We start from the raw sequence: 22136 nt of genomic DNA on the forward strand, positions 1-22136 counted from the left end.
TCTAGCAATCAGACAGATCCTTGTTTCTTTCTTCAAAGGTGTAAGAGGTAAGGTTGGAAAATGGATGCGAAACAGGTGGTAAGCTATTTATTATAGATTAAGTGTGCACTCTGTGCTGTCAAAACATAAGCCCATGTTTCTTTCCCCATGGAGCTTCCTCCTAAATAAACGGACCAGACACAGAACTGTTCAGCAGTGCACAGCGGCAGTTTATTAAAAAAGTGAAAAACGAAGCAAGCAAACCAGCATTCTCCACATAACAGACAAACACAGGATCATAGGAGAATTGATACTTCAGATGGTTTTAATTGCTGGTTCTCAGCTGGTTTTCTGCCTGAACTAAGGAGTAGTTTAAATAAATAATATCATGTGTGCAGATTGCATGAAATGGTTTTATGTCTGTTCATTATTTTCAAGAGATTACCTTTCTTTAAATTAAGCCTCTTTTAAGATCAAATTTAGTATGTATTTTTTCAGACTGAAAGGTAATGTGTCTTATACCATATATAAAAAAACCAAATTGAGATAATCTAGCTTTAGTGGAAGTAGTCTTCCAGATCTTTTTTTTTATCAGCCACTGGAGAGTTTCCTGTAAGATTTAAATCTGTGAGATAGCTGAGGAACTTTTTGCAAGTAGGTGACTTTTTAACCTTAAAATTGAAAACTGAAATAACAATATCCAGCTCCATGCAGGGAAAATTGTATGTCCTCAACTATGCTGAGAAGTGTTCGCTTTCTTTTTAAAATGAGCCAACTCAGTATTTATTCTGTTGTTGCTATGGGTCAGAGAGGATTGATGCTGCAGTGCCTGTGCACAACAATACTGACTACAGGTTTATGCATCAATGTTAAGATCAGCTCCTAGAAAGGGCCTTCAGTTTTGAATCTCCTGTTACTAGGATTCACTTCCATGTTGCAGAAAATTTAATGCAGAATAGTATCATTTGACCTCTTTGAATATGTACATCCTGAATACATGATCCTAATAGTTATGAAGATTATTCTTTATTTTCTTGAAAAGAGCAGTAGCTGTATATATACACACACATATTAAGTAATTCAGCAGTTCTGAGAAATCACCGTTATGAATCAGAGCTTGTAATTCTCCCATAATACAGACTTTCAAATAAAGATGAAGAATCCTGTATTTAATTCAGGCTTTTTAATTATGTTGGGCCAGGAGAGGGGTTCAAGATCCAAATAAAAGCTAGACAACTCTGAAAAAATACCAGATTTCTTTACATTGGAGGAAACCATTGCCTTTTCCAGAGCACCTGTAGTCTCGGCTGATGTAAGAATAGCTTTGTGATGCATTTTTCCTCCTTCAATTTACCTTGGAGGCGTTGAAGCCTCTTAATTCTTATGCAAGCTGTTGCTGCCTAGGTGCAGCATCTTCAGCTGCTGTTTGCTGCCATCTACCGTTTTAATTAGAAGACTTAATCAGTTTGGCAGGAGCATGTTCGTATTGGCAAAACTAGCAGGTGAGCTGACGTGGGAGAGAGGGGGAAAACAGTCGTGTAGCTGTTCCATGAGGTTGCTGCAGTAAAACCTCTGCCTGCAAGAGAGCCCCAGCAGTTTCATTTCAACACCAATCAAACCACCAAATGACATTTTTTTTCCCCCAAAAAAAAACAACTGAAAGGGTCTGTTGTTGCCTCAGCTCCATGAAAAACCACCTCAGCTCATTACAGAAGATTATTGTAAAATGTGTTTTACAGGACATTCCCCTACTGCTTGGGTAGGAGGGGGTGAGCTGCTGAATTTCTCCCATTTTCTTCTTAATGTTACTTTCTTTTTTAGGCTGGGTACATTTAGAATGCATTATTGTTTATTTTAAGTTAGCTCTTAGATTTCAGGTTTTGTAAAGAAAAAAATTAACATAGTCCTTGTTTTCTATTTTTCAGCTGTTCGTTGGTCTTGGATTTCCATATGAAGGGCCGGCTCCTTTAGAGGCTATTGCTAATGGATGTGCTTTTCTAAATTTAAGATTTAACCCACCAAAAAGTAGCAAAAATACAGAATTTTTCAAAGGCAAACCTACAGTCCGAGAGGTAAGCTTAATCAATCTTGGTAATTTCTTTATTGAAAATGATTGTGGATTTCTTTTTAGTAACACAATATATGAAAAATGCATAAATGTTCAGTTTATTGCAAAAGGTGTGCAACTGTCGTTTTCTTTAGCCATTGATGGGATTATCAGCCCTTATTTTTATAGGATAATAAAAGTTTGTCATTAACACTGTTAAGCTTTACCTCTAGATTTGCCTACGTTCTGCTGAATCTTATTGATAGATCATAAACTGAAGTTCATGTGAAAACCTGATGTTCTGCCCAGGAACAGATCGTATCATCTGATGCATGATCTTTCATTTGAAAGAGGTTTTATTTTGTTGAAGAAACAAACATTACTCTGTACTGTGCAGGAAATAAATAGGCGTTTAAGTAAATTATAAAAATGGCATTTGTGGGTGGAATTATTTTTTTTTTCCCCTCCAGAAAAGACCTGCCTAAGGCACTGCTGAGCTAAGGTATTAATGGTCACAGCCCACCGTGCTTGTGGTTAAACAGTGAAGACATTTAGAGAACTGACTCTTCAAGAGAACAGGAAAGCCAAACCTCAAGCTTTCAAAACAACCAGTGTGTTTAGACTCTAGTAAGAGAAAAATGAGGCTAAGTAAATCAGCCCCCCTCATCCTGGCACTGACTTTGGAATATTTTTCTTCACTGTAGGCAAAATTCAGCCTATACCACTTGCAAGCATTTAACAGTCGTGGAGCCATTTCTGATATTAGCACTTTTGCCTGTGGCCATGGCTTGTTCGTAGGTGTATACACGTATTTTCTTTATGTACTTATCTGAAGGGAAAGCTCTCTGGTAACACTTAGATAATGAGAACCTAGCACAGACGTATCTCCCAGTTCAAGTTATCTTGGACTATATAGATTGCATACTGAGCAGCCCCACCTAGTTGATAAGCAAAGGACAGTTTCCCATTTTAAACCAGTAACATAAATTCCTTATGATCTTATGATCCAGGAGTGTAATTGCCTTTCAGCTTGTTATACATTTAGTAGGTACAGGACATGAGTTCAAACTCGCCCCTTATCACAGCTTGTATTACTAATAAATGAGATAGCAATAAGGGAAAATAGTCTGTTTAAACTTTCTCCTTGGGCTTGGCACCTTTCAAAGCTTTTCTTCGGTGGGTCGCTTGGCTGTTTGTGTCATTTCCAGTTGTTCTGTGCCCAGGCACTATAACTGGTCAGGCTCAGTAAATCATCAGGATCCACCGAACTCTTTAGTAGGAATTTTAGTTCTTGGAATGCTATGCTAAATCCCACTGGTATGTGTCAGCACTAACAGAAGTGCTGTGCACCTGACTTGCACAGAAAAGTAATCCCTATCGACTGCTTCAGTACAAAATAATGCAGTGAACATGCATCACGAATATTGCTGCATTCACATGCTCTGCTGACCTATCATAAGAGTAACCTTTTCTCTAACTGGTTTTCACAACTGCATTTAGATCCAATTGCCAGTAATCCACGTGCTGGTTCTTTGGGATTAAGAAAGTCCTTAAATCCTTCTCTGTTTTTTTCAAGTGTTAAAAGAGAACAAAAAAAGCTTTTGTAGTTCAACAAATTGATTATCCATAGACGAATTTGAAGGTAAAGTCTGTGTTTAGTACTTCTGTAAAGTAACCATTGCAAGTCACTGTTTCTCTCTTGTTCTAGGTAGAATTTATTGGGTAAGGGGGAGTTAACTGTTTCCCCTCTCCCCCTAAATAGGGGTCCTGTAGTGAAGACTCAGTACAAAAATTGGAAATGACACTTTTCATTTTAGATCGGTAGTTGTTTTATCTTGGGATGTGATTTTGCTGGGGAAAAAAACCCTCACCTTCAAGCAGCTTGTTTTGTACCAGTATTTGTACCAATATTTGTTCTCCATTCCTGCCCTTCCTCTCCACCCCCCTGCCCCTGGCCCAAGGAAGAAAATGCTAAATCTGGATGAGATGTGTGCTTGGTGGATGTGGTTTCTTTCATTTTTTTGCTTTTAGGAAGGAAAAAAACCCACGACCTGAAATTAGAATTAATTCCAAATCTATTTCTAAGACATTATAGATTTTAATTATGGGCAGAGGGAGTATCTCCTGAATATCTAAAACATTAAACCTCAGCTAATTAAAGCATTTCAGTATTAGGAAAATGTCTTAATATTTTTGAGAGTATAGATGCAGAATAACTGGTGCAGTAAAAATGTTATTCTGAATAATTGAAACAGCTACTAGTCTGAGAAGTTTTGTTGTTCGTCTTCCAGATCAGATCTGGTTTTAATATTGCTCTCTGTCTTTCTGAGATGGTAGAGAAAGAGTGGTCTAAGGCATAACTCCTAAAGCTTTGTGGAATTTAAAACACTGTTTTATGTTCATATTTTTAAAGGTGCAGTAGAAGGGTTTTTGTTGTTACTGAAAGCAATAGGAACATAGCTACGTCTATCTGAAGTGCAAATGTAAGTGCCCTGGGAACTCAGCCTTGGTAACCCAAATTTTTAAGTGCATACGGTTTTAGTGGCAGTAGAAATACTAGTGCAAAAAGGTTAGAATATATCAGTCTTCAAGAAGGACTGGACTTTTTGGAGGAATTTAAAATACGCTGATGGGACCACGGTGCAGTGGGCTGCTCGGGGAGCTGCCTGGGTGCGAAAGCATCCTGTCTTCCAGCCAGTTCGCAAGGCCTTGCCACCACGCTGCCCTGCAGCCAAGGTTGGGAGCTGGCACAGAGTCCCCTGCAGCATTGGTCTCAGAGCACAGATTTGTGCTAGCTGATCCCATACGTGACTTCAAGACTGGCTTCTCTTGTCCACAAGCAAAATGCAATAGGCAAAAAATTTTTAAAGTAATTTCTTGCATTTGCTTGAGGAAGAGAGCAAGTATGGTATATGCCCAGTGCAGGAGAAGGTTCTTTGCAACAGATATCGTTTCCTACTTCAGATCTTTTGCACTGTCTGTATTTTTTTCTTTGTATCATGCATAAAGAGGCAGCTGTATAAAAATGGTCTAGGAATAATCTATCCTGCAGGGGGGTTTTTTGTATTTATTTAAAAAGCAATTTTCTTCTGAGGTCATTGTGAAACAATCCCCTCTCTTCTGCAGTTTTTGCTTCCTCTCCATTTGCATGTTCCTCTCACACCTGTGCAACCTGTCACAAAAATGACTTTTAGTGCCATCCTGCTTGTTCTGAAAGTAATCTCTAATATAACTTTTCTTAGTTACCTATTTGGATATTTATTGAATTTGTTTTCTGACAAAGCAGTGAGCAAAATGCCAGTTAACACTCTTGTTGAGGTCAAGTCACTCTTACGCTATCAGCAGTGAGAGTCAGAATTCATCTAAGCAGCAGAAATTATTTTTTATTCACTACTAGTCACAGAAGCTTGGAAATGTTTGAAATTTGAAGGAAAAACAGGGCGAGGATGTTGTCTGAAGGTGAGACAGGGCAAGGATGACATCTCTTGAAGCCAGTCACACAGGTCTAACCAGGGCTGGGAGCAATTACAGGTTGTGAAAACACAAGGCTGCTCTGTGAATGAGCTGTGGGGAAGCAGGGTCACGTTGTAAAAGTAATTTCAGTAAGCATCAAGTCTTCTGCACTATGGGTCATTATGAGGATCAAACCCACAAATGAGAGGTGCACAAGCGTTACTTGTGATCTGCATTATTATCTGATTTTCAGTTTTTCAACTACATTCACTCTCTAAATTTAAACACAAAATCTGAAAGGTAACTCATAAGGAATGATCCCAGCTGTTAGATTCTAGCTGAATTCTTGCATTATCCTAGTGCATTTCATCCAAAAATTCTGCTGAAGAGAGGGAAGGATATCTTGACACATTAATTTTTACCAATATAATTTCTTCCTTTCAGTTGACATCTCAGCATCCCTATGCTGAAGTTTACATTGGGAAGCCCCATGTTTGGACTGTAGACATCAACGATCTTTCTGAAGTTGAGAGGGCTGTGAAATCAATTTTGAATCAAAAGGTGAGAAATATATCCTCAATTTGTCATCAATGCTTGAGGGTGTATTGTGTACTGCATGTAGAGTGCTTCCTAATGTTAGTCTAATTAAAGCAGAGTGCTGCACTCTGGCAGCCTATTGGGGGGAAAAACTTTTATTACATCTCTGTGGTATCTGATTATCATGTTTTAGTACTGGATATGTCAGGTTTTTACCCGAAAAAAAAAAGCATGAGTGGATTTTTATAGAAATGTGAATTTCATATTTAAATTCTACAACAATCTATATTTTCCATGAGGAAGTCTCCTTGTTGATTCTTAGAGCCTTGCAGGCTATCCAAATACATGCTCGACTCTTTTGACTGATTTTGTAGCCATGACATAACAGCCACTGAAGTGCTTGTGCACTTAGGGCATGGAATTGTAATGAGGGCACTTCACTGGGGGCGGGGTGGGCAAACTTTGAAGTAAGTTTCAAAGGTATCACATTCTTTTTTGTGATAATGTTTTCTTTTTCATTTCAACTCCAGAACTGAGCTTAGTTAAAACAGGAGCTCTAGAATCCCATAGGGTCTTAGGCTAGCTTTATATCAATTACTTTGCAGTATATCCTGAGTTTCCTTAAAGATGAGCACTGAGCAACTTCTATTGCTGTTGCAAAGGAGCAAAAACCAGCTTAAACTGTTGATGGTTTTGTGAAATTGTGATTTGTTAATGAGTTTATTTGCATTTATTGTTGCTACTTAAGCTATAATGTAGTATTTGGAATGCAAGCTGGTACCACACAGTGCACCACAAATTCATTTAAACAAAAAAACCTTCTAAACTTAACACGCCGTGTTTCCACAGATTGACCCGTATTTGCCCTATGAATTTACATGTGAGGGAATGCTTCAGAGGATGAATGCGTTTATTGAAAGACAGGTATGAACTCTTCCTATGGATGAATCTTTTGTTTTATGTTGGTTTATGCTCTCCATTTTAAAGCTTCTCAGTGTTGTTGCTGCTCAAGTAGAAATAGTAGCTGTGCAGTTGTCGGTGTTATATCAAAGCAGAAAGGCAACACAGTTTTTCAGTGTATATGTGACTTTAACTGTGTGCACACAAAAAGTCTTTGGATCACAAAGTATCACATAATATAGAGATACTTTTGTGGTAGAATTGCACTTTGGCTAAAGCCTCTGGGTGGATTTTTTTAAGTATTTAGTTTCAATCAATAAAACCTTAAATGGTTTGGAAACCAGTTACTTAAAGGACTTTTGGTCCCCGTGCATTACTGCCAGCTGAGAGCAGAAGGTATTGAGTTGGAGTAATAAACTACAGAGATTTACATGGGATCCTGATTTCTAGAAACTCTATGTTGGCTTGGACTTCTGCCTGAGGCCAGATCTGTTGGGAGTGGCCAGCTCTGCCTTTTCTTCTGGCTGCTGCAGAAGAGAGATAGGGATAACCTATATTTCTGTTACACCAATTCACTTCCAGGATTTCTTTCGAGAGCACTTCACATGCTGCTGTACCTGCATTTCTGAAAGAGGACAGTATTACAGACAGTAATAAAGAATAACGCAGCTCCAGATCAGAAGTGTAGTTAACATAACATAGCTATTTCCAGTTTTCTGCCAATAAACCCTTTATGCTCTCTACTGCGGTATTGATGACATAGTCTGTAAAAGTATCTCTGCTTCTCCTTCTACTGGAGTTAACTGTAATTGAGAAGTTTTGTCAATACAGGAAGAAATGGAGCTCAGTGTAAGGGAGAAAAAGAGACAATCTAGAGATAGCATCTGTGGGGCAAAGCTATCTCTCCCCTCTGGACCTCCCCCAAGAGCTAAGCCCTGGCCTGTACTGCGTGCTTCTCGGAAATAAATAGAGCATTGTAATTTTGTTCATTGCTTTGACTAATTGTCAAAAGCCGTTATTGTTTCACAGCCCACAGGATGCTCAAGCATCGTTATTAGCTGCATGTGTTTAGCACTGTGCCTGATTAACATGTCAGATGAAGCAAAAATAAAGATTGAGACCTTATTTTGAAGAGTTTATGGCGGGAGGCAGGCACAAGCTTGGAACAGGAACAAAGATGCATGGAGTTGATCTGGTTCGGAGGTTGTGGGGTGCCTTAACCATGAGCGTGTGGTCTTCAGAGAATGTTTGAATGTGACAAGGATGGGGCCGGCTACACTGACCCACAAGTCACCCTGTGGGGCAATGAAACTATAGGATTTATAGTTGTCTGGAGTTCCCCTTTTGGTGCCTTGGCCCCAGAGCTGGGGGGGAGGACAGTGTTAACAAGAAAGGTTTAGCAAATTCCCTGAATCTTCAGATCCAACAGGTCTTTGGGATCTGAAGAGAACTACTGTGATCTGTGGTTTCACGTTTAGCAGTGCCACCTTCAGCTGGATTAAAACAGCTTTCACTCCAAGCTACTCCTTCCTGCCAGTGCACTGTCCCTGCCAGCAGCCCAGCGTGGCTGTTACGTGCATCTGTGCCATCTGCTGAATCCATCCCTTGATCCTGTTTGCTCACAAACAGTTGTTTCAGCTCTGTAGAGCGGCAGCGTAGGGTGGGACTGCTTAAATTGGCACTGCCCTCAAAGGAACAGCCAGGCAACTGCAGCCAGAGCAGCTGCAGGATTCCCTGTTGCAAACTTGGGAGCTGTTGGATGAGGTGGGCTGGGCTGATGGAACAGACGTGCTGACTTTGAAAGATGTGGTCAAGCAGAGTACTTGGTAACCCGGCAGAAAATGGTTTTGGCAGGGCTCTAGTAGGTGAACAAACAGACTTGGCTCGGCAGAGGGTCAGCTGAGCACCAGAGCCTGGCAAAGGGAGTGAGTGAGGACATTCCTCCAAGAGCAGGAAAAGCCAGAGGGAGGAGGACATCTCCTTTGACGGCAGAGCTAAGCCTGTCTCGCCTTGAAATTTGTGGTTATAGGTAAAACAAACATAAATGCCGTCTCTGGTGAGGCTTAATCTTCTGATTTACGTAGTATTTTTTCTTTACTTGAGCCTTATGCATGTAGGGTTGTGGGGCAAGGTAGGCTGGGGTGAAGATACCAAATTTAGGTTGCTTTTAATGGTTGATAGGAAAACTAGCCAGAGACAGCAAACTGAAACACAGCCCTGTGTGCTGGTACCTGTGAAGGTGATGTACTCTGAGACAGGCCTCAAGGTGGCATGAGCTGAGGAAGGCTTCCCACCGAGCTATGGACCAGAAATGGGAAACTGTGCCCAGTTTTGGGGAAGAATTTCAAACTACCAGATGTTAAAAACTGAAGCCCCTAGCAAATGCTGAAGCCTCACAAGTGATTCCTTGTCTTTGAAAAACTTTGTCTTCTGCCTGCAGTAGCTGTGAATCCAATCTGATATTGCAGTATTACATTGTATATATTACATTAGTATGTATTACAGTATCCATATTGGATTGGATTTTGAACCTATATAGATTTCCTCCCGCATCTAGTATTTTAAATATTTATAAGAGGACAGAATAAACAGGGTGCTTAACTCCAAATAGCAAAATGACGTTTTTGAAACAACCTCTATAAAAGTACCTCCAACCATCTATTGTTAACCTGGTTTTTTACATGCTGTTAAAATTATTCTGCCATAAATATGCTCTAAAATTACTCATTTTTTTTCGAATGTGGCACAAGGGAATGGCTTAGATCTGCATCATGGGAAGCTCAGAATGGATATTTGGAAAAAGTTATTCACTGAGAGGGTGGTGAAGCACTGGAACGAGCTCCCCAGGGAAGTGGTCATGGCCTGTCAGTGTTCAAGAAGCATTTGGGCAACGCTCTTAGGTATATGGTTTACCTTTTAGGTTGCCCTGCATGGAGTCAGGAGTTGGACTCTATGATCTTTGTGGGTGCCTTCCAACTCAGGATATTCTGTGATTCATGATTGTATAATATTAAATTTATGGTTAGACCTGGGAGTATGAAAGCTTCCTCCTTCAGCAGAGGAAGTCTAAACAGAAAAAAACACTAATCTGATATTGAGAACTGGTAAATGATTTGAGGTCTTAGCTTCATTAAAATTTCAAGTAGTTCAGCCTTTCTAAGCTCTGGGTGACAGCGTGGGACCTGTTCATACAAGTATTAGTTTTGTCAGGAGAAAGCAAACCACAATGGACTGGGCCCAAATTTTTTAATCACCTTTTGGTGAGAATTGCTAAATGTTAAAATAATGGCTGAGTATCATGGAATGTTATATAAAACCAGTGATTAAAATTTTATCTTTGCTTTTTTCTCATTTTAAATGTCAAGATCGTAAGAACTTGTCTCTGAATAGTTTTCGCTACCAGGTGTGTTTAGATATCGTTTCTTCCTTTCCTCTTTCTGCTAGGGTGACACTTGACTGCATACATTATTTATAGCCCATTTTTTTCAGTGTTGGGAGAGCACTTTTACTAGCAGTTCAACCAAGAAGAGTAAACAAACTCTTCGAATCCTGGTTGCTTTATAGAAATCTTCAGTCTTTGATGAGTTCAGCTCACTCCATAGCACAGCACATCCCTTTCTGCGTCGCTCTCCACATGGGCCACTTGAGACATTTCTTGCCTACAGGGTAACCGGCCTCTGGAATCCTTCTCCTACCAAAACTTCCTCCTGATATTTGTGCTATTACAAAAATAGTTGTGCTGGCACCGAGTCAGTGAAGCAGGAGTCACTGAGAAAGCCAAAACGGGTTGAGTGCATGGAAATAAAGAGACTAGCTAGAGTTGCTTATGATAAATTAAAAAAGGTAAAGGCAGGGAGGAATGATACTACCACATTTCAAGTAGCAATCAAAGATGATAATTCCCTCACGCTTAAAAAAAAAAAATTAAATGTGCTTGAATTATTGATTTTAGTAAAACAGAAATGAGCTGCAAAATGAGTGGGTGATAATAACCACTTATTTTACTAATGGGGAAAATTGCTGTCAAGACTTCTGGATGCATCATAATAAAATATGATCTGTCACTGCAGGATTTCTGTCACGGGCAGGTGATGTGGCCCCCATTAAGTGCCCTTCAAGTAAAAATTGCTGAACCTGGAAAATCCTGTAAACAAGTTTGTCAGGAAAGCCAGCTCATCTGTGAGCCTTCCTTCTTCCAGCATCTTAACAAGGACAAAGCTCTGCTTAGGTAAGTACTTAAAAGCACAAACATATTATTTGGTCTCTTTTTATTGCACCGGGTCTTGCCACACATGAAGTTTAGTGTATGAATTCTGCGAGAAGGGAAGGTGACGAGTGAGGTACTGTCTGGCTGCAGCAAGCTGTGAGGTTAGCTGTCAGTCCTTTGTAGCAGCAGCTGGTAGAAGTTACTGCCGTGCCGAGAGCACCGTTCCACATAGCGTGTTTTTTTACAATGAGTAGTACAGCACCAAGGCCGAAAATTTACATCTCTTCTTCCCCCCTCCATCTCCTATGTCTGTGCCCTTTAATGTTGGGTTGCTCGCAGTGAGCAAAGGTGCTTGTGCTGCAGGGATCGCAGATGCCAGGACTGTAAGTGGGTTTGGACAGACCCTTGGCAGCCCTGGCTGAGCAGGTGCACTATTCCATAGCCTTTGCCATATCCTCCTGAGAGTTAGGGAGCTTGCATGACTTAACGCTAATCCTAACGGTGCTCAGTCAGCTGGGTCAGAAATGAAATGCATTTTGTTGCAGTAAGTAGAACTCTGCACATGTGTGATTTCTATCAGTTGTTCACATGATTTTAAATACAGCACTTATAAAGTGTTGCTTTCATTGATTGAGGTCCCTCTTTGGTCACAGTTAACGTCCAGATTGAAATATCTATATTTGTTGGCCATTAGCAATTACTGTTTCTGTAAACCTTTTGTCAGTATTGTCCTCAGTAAAGAATTGTAAACCCTTGTATGCTAGAGGTATTAGTACCAATTTATAAAGCTTACCAGCTATGCATTAAAGAAATTAATGTTGGTTTCAGGTGTTGTCTCTTTGGAAATATGTCTGTGTTCCTTTCAGAATGAAAACAAAGCACTCAAAGCTGGGCTCCAACAAAGAGCTGCTAGGGAATCTGCTTTCTATGTTTTCTATCTCCACTTTTTGCTAAATTAAATTGTAGAAGGTTTTTAATTTTGTATTTTGTTTGAACAGTTGTAATTTCCAGTGAAGTTCAGAAGCAGCTCATGTAAAAACTTTGTCAAGCTTCTTTTCTAGCTGTCTAGACAAAATTCTAATTCTGTGGGGAAAAAAAATAAATCTGTTGAATGCTGAAAGCTACCAGTGTTTCCAGAATAAGTGAAAAAACAAGCCTCTGCTGGAATTGCTACCCTCGTGCTTAAGCTTTGTGGTCAGAAAATGGCAACTGGAATTTTTCTTTTTTCAGCTAGCTGGAGCTAGCTGGTTCCTGGGAGCAGTGGGTCCTGCTGTGACACAGCAGCATCACCCACCCCATCCGCCCAGTTTGGCCGAGCCACCTCCAGCTACCCAGGGCTGCCTGGCACCAGCTTGCTTGTCTGGGGGAGGGAGATCCCTGCTGAAATCAATGAGAGTATCTCCTGATTTCAGATTTTTTGGTTTTGTCTTACTAAAAATCCATGGCGTATTTAAATTTTACGCTCTGGGGAACAGTCAAAAGCATTTTTTTTTCCTTTTTAAGTTCTTTCATTAATCTTTAGGAAAGGGAGTAAAGCTGACAAAGGCTGTACTGCCCTCTGCAGAGAGAATCTGCGCAGGCAAAAAAAAAATGAGAGTAGCGTTCTGGAAATCTGCAATTCTAAATGTACTTCATTTAGGATGTAATACAGCATTTTATTTTATTTTTAGCGAGGAAGGATGAAAACTGTACCGAACTCCTGTAAACTCCACTGTGATTTAGATCATGTGGTTTGCTTTTTAGGCATAATATCGAATGTCTCACCATGGAGTCTGCAAATGATATTCTGGTCCCTTCTTTTGATGGAAGAAGGAAGCACTGTGTTTTCCAAGGTGACCTCTTATTGTTCAGCTGTGCCGGATCCCACCCAACCCACAGAAGAATCTGCCCCTGCAGAGACTATATTAAGGGGCAGGTTGCGCTTTGTAAGGACTGCCTATAGCAGCAGCAGAGCTTCTTTTGAGTTGAGGACAAAATGTAAGTAGTTTTGAGAGGAGCTACTTATTACTTCCTGCACTTTTGTCCAGGTTTTTCGCTGCAGGCAGAGCTATCATTGCTGGGCAGAATTATCTACTAAGAGAGGAGGGATTCATAATAAACAGCTAACTGATCTTTTTTTTTTTCCTATAAGAACATTTGCAGCATAACTCTTCAGATTCCTCCATCTGTTTGCAAAGAGAAATGAGTTTCATGTTCTACAGTGATTTGAAGATGACTGCACAGAATAGTTTGTAGAAAATTCCCAGACCCATGCAACTTTTTTGTTGTTGTTGTTGTTGTTTGGGTGAAGTGTTTTCTATTTTTTTAATGAGTTAGGACATCGGACATCCCCCATTGTGGTTAGCTAAAGGATCTCAACTTCATTCCAGTAGAAAATGGAAAAAAGTGTGCTTGAGGGAGAGGGGTGCAGGGGAGGGAGGACTAACATTTTATTGTAGGTGCACTGTTTGGGTACTGCGTTAGCTTGAATGGCTATAAAGTGGTTTACTTCACAAGAACTCAGAATCACAAGATAGCTCTGTACCCTGTTATTGGGTTATCTGGGCCCAGTTCTCTTTTCTTTTCTTTTTTTTTTTTTTTTAAATCTTTGTATACAACAAGGTATTGTCTGCATCACAGCCGCTGCATCAGAGCAGTCTAAACAGAGTATCATGAATGAGCAAACAGGCAGTTGCCAGCGTGTGATACATCATCTTGGTGCCTCAACAACTGACTAGGGTTGTGGCATTCTTCAGTGTGGAAAAGCTACACAAACATACTGCCATTTTCGGGATGGACTCGTCACAGTTTACTGGTCCCATTTAGAGAGTAATCCTTGAAATTTGCCCATGCTTCTGTTGTAGTCTGTCTACTAGAAATACCGTGTGAAGCAAAAAGTATTCAGCATCATTGGAGCAATATTATCGGTAGAGCCTCAGTTTGCTACAGCTTCCAGTAGTTAAAGTGTTGCTGAATGACATAGAAAGGTTAAACTAAGCTAACTATAATTATTGTATGGTAGAAATGTAAAATGTCTTCATAACTAGCTAGGTTTTTAAAGAGAATTTTTTTCTGAAGAACAAGTAAGAGGACACAACTGCTAAGAAAAGCACTGATCAATCTCGTGGGTCTTTGATTGTTTTTCTGGTTTGGGGGGGATGGTGTATTGGGGTTTTTTTCTTTTTAATTTTTGGGTTTTTTTAGCAGACACACCAGTGACAAATTTAGAATAAAATAATTCAAGAGTTTGGAATTCAAATCAAACTTCTTTTTTTTTTTTTTTTAGAGCAGCAAGTTGAATCTTCTAAACCACCTTCTTTTTATAAACATAATTTTTGTTCTTTTCAGCAGAAGGTGGCATGCTTGGCAGCACCATTTGTAAGTCACGAAATTATATGCTTAGTGAGAAACAATCTGCAGTCTATTTTGAAAGCATTCATAGTCTGCAGGTTTACAGTTTGGACGTGCTCTCATCGTACTGGCGAAAACCTCAAATCCACGTGAAGGTTTTTTTCACAAACACTAACAAACATTACCAGGTAATAGTGAAAAGCATAGATATTGTAAATTTTCCTTTCTTGGATATATCTGGTTGGTTCAGATTTTCCTTGTAACCAGCATTCCTTATCTGTGTGTGAATATTGATGTATCTCTTGACCTACCAAAGACCAAGCAAGAGAAACGCTATTTAATCGTGGGTAAATTCTCAAGACAAGAGAACAGAACAGCATATATTTAAAGTTTCAATTTAAAAGCAATGATTTAGCTTTTTTCAAGTTTTTTGTTTCCTGCCTCTGCACTCCTGACAGCGTTACCCTCTAACACTCCATGACATTGCTGTGGACTACACAGGAGCTCAATCCTGAGAGATTATTGAGTGTCCAAAAAGGATCTGTGGGAGCTGTGGAACTGCAGGGTCACCAGGGCCTGGGTTGTGATGACAATAAAACCTGCTGTATTTTAGAGCAATTTTCCAGAAACAGAACAGCTGGGTTCGATAATGGGAGGCAAACTTTTGTACGAAAAGAAAACAAACAGAATCTAGTGTGAGAATCCTTACTGTTACCATAGCTCAGCATTTGCCTCAGTCAGCACCAATGGAGTTTGCAATAGTTTTAATACCCTGGAAGAGCTGGGGGAGGAGGATCGGCAATGGGTCTGAGCAGGTGCAACATTTAATTTCATATTTATGTAAAATATTCCCTACATCCCGATGCGTATTCGTGCAACTGGAAAATCCTACATATTAAAGAAAGTAAATACTTTTATCTGGTGCTGAAAGTAAAGGCAACAGCAGAATTTGTCTTTACCCATTCAGCTTGAGGTTCTTCAGGCAGGAATTTAGCTTGGAAGAAGTTATCACAGAATTACGTTGGAAACAAATTTCTATGTGTGCACTTAAAGAATGCAAAACACGTAGTTTTTGCTGTAGTGTAATTCTTTGCTGTAAATACATACTTGCTCGTTTCCTCCCCACTGTATGGTCCACATGGCATACTGCATTTTATTTTGCCTCTAAACCTTTAAAGATGGGAGGGTTTTGGTATTTGTTATTATAAGATTTTCTGGGCTAGTGCTTTGCTCAACGCTAAGTTTGCCTTTACCACAGCAGGGAGACTCTATTATAAGCTCTGTGTTTTTTTCATGCTGTAGTACTGTTTCTTTCTAGTCTACTGAACGGAATTCTTGCAAACTGGCAAAAATAAAACAGCAAACACCAATGCTGCTTGCATTTCAGCCAGGGACAGAACATCTAAATGGGCTTCTGAATCAGTTGGGTCTGATCCTCTTTCCACCGAAATCTATAAAGTAGACTCATTAAAGAAAAAATAATCAAGGCCTATCATTTGATAGGCCTCTATTATTAATTTTAAACTCTCTTCAGAAGAAATACTATGAAATACAACTTCATTCTAAATTTCTGTAAAAGGGAGACTATCATACGAGAACTGTAAGTGCAGTAACTTTGTAAACGTTACTTACTAAACTCGATACAGCACTCCCCCGTCACACAGCAGTGTTCGTTTGTGCATTGGTAAATAAGTGAATAGTAAGTGAATCCTCCTACAGATAAGCACTCAGGCAAATCCATGTAGGACTATTTAAAAGTTTGAATGATTTACTAAAATGTGTAATATATATCTACATTTCAGGATGGAGGGCAGCCTTCTGTCCAAGCTCTGTAACACTTTTCCTTCCTAATTAAAGAATAAGGGTGTAGCCGATTCTTGCACTTAAACAAGGGTATTAGAGATGGGACTGTGCTACTGTTTTCAGTCTGACAGTAAAGCTTGCATCTTCCTTTACTCAGAAATCAGGTTTTTGCATGACTTGCATTTGAATATATTGATCAGCAATTGATGGGAAAAAAATGTCAAAAGTTGAATATAAAAACATTTTAAAGGTTTTAAACATATCTCTCATATCAAGACATTCTTTGTTTTAAAATTTTGTATTTTTGTATGTGACCTAGTTTTTTTTCAAAAATCTTGTTCCTACGAGATTAGAAAACTTGAGAGAAGCATTTACATATTTATTAAAATAAACATAAAAGGCTTGCCTTTGAAAGGTAAAGTTGGTGAATACACACTGTTTAAAAATGCCAATAAAAACCTCATTTATTTCATATATGCAAGTTGATTTGCACATGTATAAATAGAGTTGCTTTTTGCATTTTTTGCTTAGTTTCTATGTTTCTTTTTGTAATTTATAGTTGCAGCTGTGTGATTGCTTGTTTATATCAGATTATGTTTCTCCTACAAATAGTTTATGTTTATGTGCCTTTTTTTACTTTCTTTGGGGTTTGGATGGGTGTTTGGAATACGGACACTGTCTGAACAAGTATAATGGAACACTAATTACAGATAAAAGTAGTGCTTGATGACTACACAACTTAGCGGTCTGAATTTTGAGTGATTTTAAGTAGTGGGGAAATCTGTTCTAAAACTATAAGGTAAAGATTAATAAGATAAAACTATAACTTTAATAATTCTTGCAAAACATTGCTTCTGCAAGCAAAATACCCTCTACTAAACATCTGTCATTGACATGAGCACTCCTGCTGGGATGGGATGTCTGTTTAATGACCAGAGAGCAAACTAGAGCCGTTAGGAGACAATGCTAATAGAAAACCTCTAGAAACAGCCATAGGCAATATAATATTTGATATTCCACAGCAGGAACATGGAAGACCCACATTAAAGTTTGCGAGGTGTTGGTTTTCTGGATAAAGTCGTCTGTATGTGGACATGCACGGGGTGATTCCTGGTGCTACCAGAATGATGATGATGACGATGATAATCCTTTTATGATCCCTGAATTTACAACTCTCAGTGGGTAGAGAACTCTGGATATTCAGCTTATTGCAGATGTTTTCTTTCTAATGCTACTACTTTTCTGCAAGAAGAGTATTTCACAAAATAGCTGCTGATCAAGTTTCAGCTGGAGATGGCAGAACAGGGTTGTGGACAGAGCCAGGACAGCGTGTCTTCCCAGCTCAGCCCTGCTCCTGGCTCCTTGTGCCACCTTTTGCAACTTGCTCGTTGACAAGCATTCGGACCTGCTGAAAGTTTCTGTCGGCATCAGCCGCAAATCACGTTGTTGGCCCGTGTCTTCTCACTTAGTCATGTTGTACTACTGTCCTTTAATAGTCTAATTGATGTCCTTGGTTTATCCTTGATATGAAAGACATTCCCTCCCCTCTCAAAAACGAGTGGCCTGTCTAAATTACAAAGATGATTTACAAGTTCGCAGCACTTTCAACATAAACAAAATCCAAATTGCTTTCTCAGGTATGTGTTTTGCTCATAGTGCGTTTCAGGGCCAGATTTTGCTAGTAAAATAAATTAAATGGGATGAATCAGGCTGGATACAATCTCATCCAAGTCTAATTAACTTCATGACTCCCACTGGCTTCAGTGATAGCAGAACTCCTCCAGTGATTTTTCTTCAAATTAAAAAAGCAGCTCTCCCTTTTTAATAAATATAAAGCACTGTATCTTACAAGATAAAGACCAAATGCTTGCAGGTTATATTGTACAGATATCAGCAACTAATTCTGCTTGCTGTTACAGCCTATATCATCTCTGACTAAGCTGATGTTACTTGTTATCAAAGTATCAGTGGAAAACTTGATTAACTGTTCAGTCTACAGTTTGGAGTTGGAGGGGTGGGTGTTTGTTGGGTTTTTGTTTGGAGGTTTTTAAGAGACTATTAGTTATCAGTTTCCAATTTCAGGTTTTTTTTCCAGGGGTGCTAACATTTTGGCATGGCTATTTCTTTGTGATGTTTGCCCTGCAGCTGCTATGCCTTTGACTTTTGACTTGCAATCTCTTTCCATTGTAGTTCTCCTGTGGTCCCATCATTTCAGGGACCACTGTAAAGTCGAGAAGAATAATGCACTGACAGATGTTATGCTTCCATTCAGGCTGAAAAAGCCAGGGACAGATATGTTTTCATTGAGATATGCTTTAATAATATTGCTGTAAATGTAACATCAAAACGTATTGGTTTATGGGCAGTGACTTAAATCTCATCTTCATATTTTTAAGCAGCTCTATAGGTTGGGGTTTTTTAGTTTGTAATTTCTGAATATTATATTTAAATGGAATGTGTAAACAGCAAACTCTGTCTATCAAGTGTAAGATGTTTACTGTAGGAATGTGTTGAAAATACCAGAGGCTGAACCCCAGGATGCCTCGGATGTGAGGCATCATTCATGTTTGTTCTTCCAGGGAAAAATAACAAAGTGCAACCATTGCTAATGCATCTTGCTTTTATAGGTGTAATCCTTTACATATTCATACAGCTAAACCAATATTTAGCAGACCTCTCTCAGGAGCACTAAGCCACCTGTTTAATAAATGGGTAAACAAAATCAAGTCCTCAAAGTTTTGATAAAATGAGTAATAACTTCACCTTCCACACACAGAAACTGCTTTAAAAAAATTCAGTTGCAATCAAGTGAGTAACACCCCTCTCTGCTGGGATGCCATTTGACCAAGGTGGGCTACGTGCAGGATCGGAATTTGTCACCTTGTGTAAGAGCTGAAGCATTGTGGACCCAGCAACGATCACACGCGGCTGCTTCTCTGTACAGGACAATAGGTCTGTGTTGCACTGCGCTGCCGTACTTGCACATACTAGCCCTAGGCCAGTGCTGCTCCGCTCGCAACCAGCTGCACAGTCAAGGCTCGGTCCTGCAGGAGCCGGCAAAATCCTTGGCTTTAACATGAGCATGTAAGTAATGCTGTGGCATTCACTGGAGCCATCCAGGCACTTGGCAAAGTGCATGCAACGCGTCCCGGCGCGGATTCCAGCAGCTGCAAAGTAGTTTGAAGTATCAAATAGGTACACCATAAATTAAGTTAACTTGCTGTCGGTAGGCAGTTAATTTTAATAGGGTTATACCCAGAACTAATTTGTTACATTCATTAACATGTCTGTTGCAGTACAGTGACAGTGAAAACCATTTTTAAGAAGTCCTGATTTTATTTGGTTTTTGCAAAGGAATACAGCAGAGGAGGAGGAAATGGCAGGTTTTACCAAAGGAAAAAAGAATATATGTCATGAGAAAAGTTACCCTGAAGATTCTGAGAGTTAAAACTATAACGGAATATTTACAAAGGTCATTTGTCCTTGGAGAAGTTAATCTCCCTGAGCTTGCTGGGCTGCTTGTTGCAGGGAGATCTTCCAGAGGGCAATTTGGGGCAGCTCTTCAGTTTCTGGTCGGAATCGTTCCCTGGAGGAGTCTCTCTCCATGCGTGATGGGGGTCAAAATCTGAATAATTCCTGTAGCACTGTAAATATCCTACTGAAATCTGTAAAAATAAAGAGATTGCTGCTTTTTTGCAGATAATAGTTTGGAGTCAATGAGAGTTTTTATATGTACATGAGAACTTCAGGGTCAGGTTGGTACTATGTGTGTTTGGCTTGAATTCTCTCCTAAAAGGTTGATCCTTTGTTTTATTTAAATGGTTGTGTTCCACTATATTACGTTCAAGCAGTTTGATTCTGAAAGGACAGAACAGTGGTTCAGATGCTGTCAAGTTACTGGGGTTCAATAGGATGGGATCTTTTTAATTTTTTTTTTTTTAAAGTAACTGTCTGTACTTTAATGGCATAGAAAAATGCTTTGTTTTCACTGTTGTAGAAAAAAAACTAGGGAGAACTTTATTTTTCAATAAACCTTTTTCTTGTGTGATTTGGATTTATGATTGCTTTGTGCTTAAATGGCAAGTCTGTGAACTGCTACTTATCCAAAATTGCATTTGTGTGGCATATCCTTGCAATTCTGCTGCTGGCCCACCCCTTCCGAGGTGAGCCTGAACAGTCCTGTCTATCCACACCTTGGCCACAAGAACAACAGGCAAGTAATTATCCTTTCGCTGTTTTGTTTTAAATGCAAGTTGGAAAATGGATAATGGATAAAATCAAGGTTGATTTTAGGAGGGCTGTTGTGCCACAGCAGTAGTTAGGAATTCGTGGTTTCCTAGAAATTTGTGGCATACAAGGAAGACTGCGGAATTGCACGATAGCACATGGATATACAGGACTTACTGGTGCAACAGATGATGGAGTTCAGAAGCAAAAGCTACACTGTGGTAAATAACAGCTTTAAAGAGCGTTGTCCTTCAAGATCCAAATTTAAATGCAAAGAGCATGGATGGCGTATGGAACACACACATAGAACAAGAGATCAAGCATGAAACTTTGGACTACGTGCCTGCATCGCATCAGTCAGTCAGCATCACTCCTGTGCCAGGGTTGAGGTTTCAGCAGGCGAGAGCAGCTGGTGCTGCAGGAGCCACCACCTGAGAGGGGCCCCGGACCATCCCTCTGCCAAAATCATCCCAGAGACGGGCCCTTCTGTCTTTGGGAGTGTGCATTCAGTGCGCTTGATGGGTTGCTGCATCAAATCACCTTGGAGGTTGTGAACAGGTGTGCCACAAAAGGCGTACAATATAGATGGCCAGAGAGTGACACCTCTTACCCAAAGGGTCAGTTTATTGCAGTTGCACCCATTCTGCTGAAAGGCTCTGCCTGCCTGCCCTCATTTTTTGTTAGCCCAGCCCAGACAGAGGGAAGGATCCTCTGGTATCAGCTTCTGCTAGGAGCCTTGAGAGGTTCTGGGGGAGGTGTCCAAGAGTAATAGAGCAATCACTTCACTAGTAAACTGGATAGTAAGAACTAAAATTGAAATGTCAAACTGAAGTGGGAAGGTGAAACGCCTGCAGATTGGGAGCGGGTTGGCTCAGATCTGGAGATCCGGTTGTACAAGCTATTCCCTAACCAGGATGAGGGAGGTGAGGGCATCGTGGCTACGCGTGATGGATTTTTGCTGCACGTGGCTGGCTGTGCTTCCCCAAGAGCCTTTGACTACTCTTGCAGTGAGGTGAAGTACGCAAATATCTTTCACCAGTTGCCCCCTTTTATGGTATTTTCTTGGCATACGTCACCTCCTATGAAAATGGGTGAAAATTTTGTTTGGTCTGTGTTGCTATAAAACATTCCACAATTCCCACATGTCTCCTAACAGCAAAATGAGTTACTGGAGACACTGCTCATTCAGGCCCTTGTTCTGGTTATTTTTGGAAACATTTTCCTTCCTGTTTCATTCCTCTAATTATTGTTCAGCTTTGACATTATAAGGAGACAGCTGTAAAATGGTGAGCAGCTAGAGTCAGATGTGGGCCATGTTGCAGTCACATAATGGAAAAAAAAAGTATGAAAATGGGACCTGGGAATTAAAAAAAATACACACACTCTGCAGCTGTATTGGAAATATAATTGGGAAGGCTTAACTACTAAATAGTTCAACTCTCACACACTTAGACTGGGTTCAAACTCTGTCTGGTAGAGAGTTCACAGATGGAAACATTTTTCCAGGACTTTGTGCAGCTCTCAAAAGCCTCAACTCACACTAACACCTTTTGCACGCTGAAGAGTGTGCAAAAGACAGAGCACCCTAGTTTACCACCTTATGATATCCTGTATTTATGTTTATGCTTTTTGGGACTTATTTTACTTATTATG

At 39.9% G+C, this 22136-nt stretch overlaps 1 protein-coding gene across 2 annotated transcripts in view; it reads left to right on the forward strand.

Moving 5' to 3' along the window:
- Positions 1-20310, forward strand: part of MGAT5 (alpha-1,6-mannosylglycoprotein 6-beta-N-acetylglucosaminyltransferase) — a 133928-nt gene extending 113618 nt beyond the window's left edge. For both annotated transcript variants that reach the window (XM_075757178.1, XM_075757179.1), the window contains 5 exons: positions 1905-2051; positions 5924-6040; positions 6866-6940; positions 10987-11144; positions 12867-20310. In XM_075757178.1, coding sequence (XP_075613293.1) covers positions 1905-2051; positions 5924-6040; positions 6866-6940; positions 10987-11144; positions 12867-13065 — 696 coding nt within the window. In that variant the 3' untranslated portion in view covers positions 13066-20310. The remainder of the gene's footprint in view (positions 1-1904; positions 2052-5923; positions 6041-6865; positions 6941-10986; positions 11145-12866) is intronic.
- The last annotated feature ends 1826 nt before the right edge of the window (positions 20311-22136 follow it).

This window comes from Balearica regulorum, chromosome 6 (assembly GCF_011004875.1).
Source record: "Balearica regulorum gibbericeps isolate bBalReg1 chromosome 6, bBalReg1.pri, whole genome shotgun sequence".
NCBI classification, from domain to species: domain Eukaryota; kingdom Metazoa; phylum Chordata; class Aves; order Gruiformes; family Gruidae; genus Balearica; species Balearica regulorum.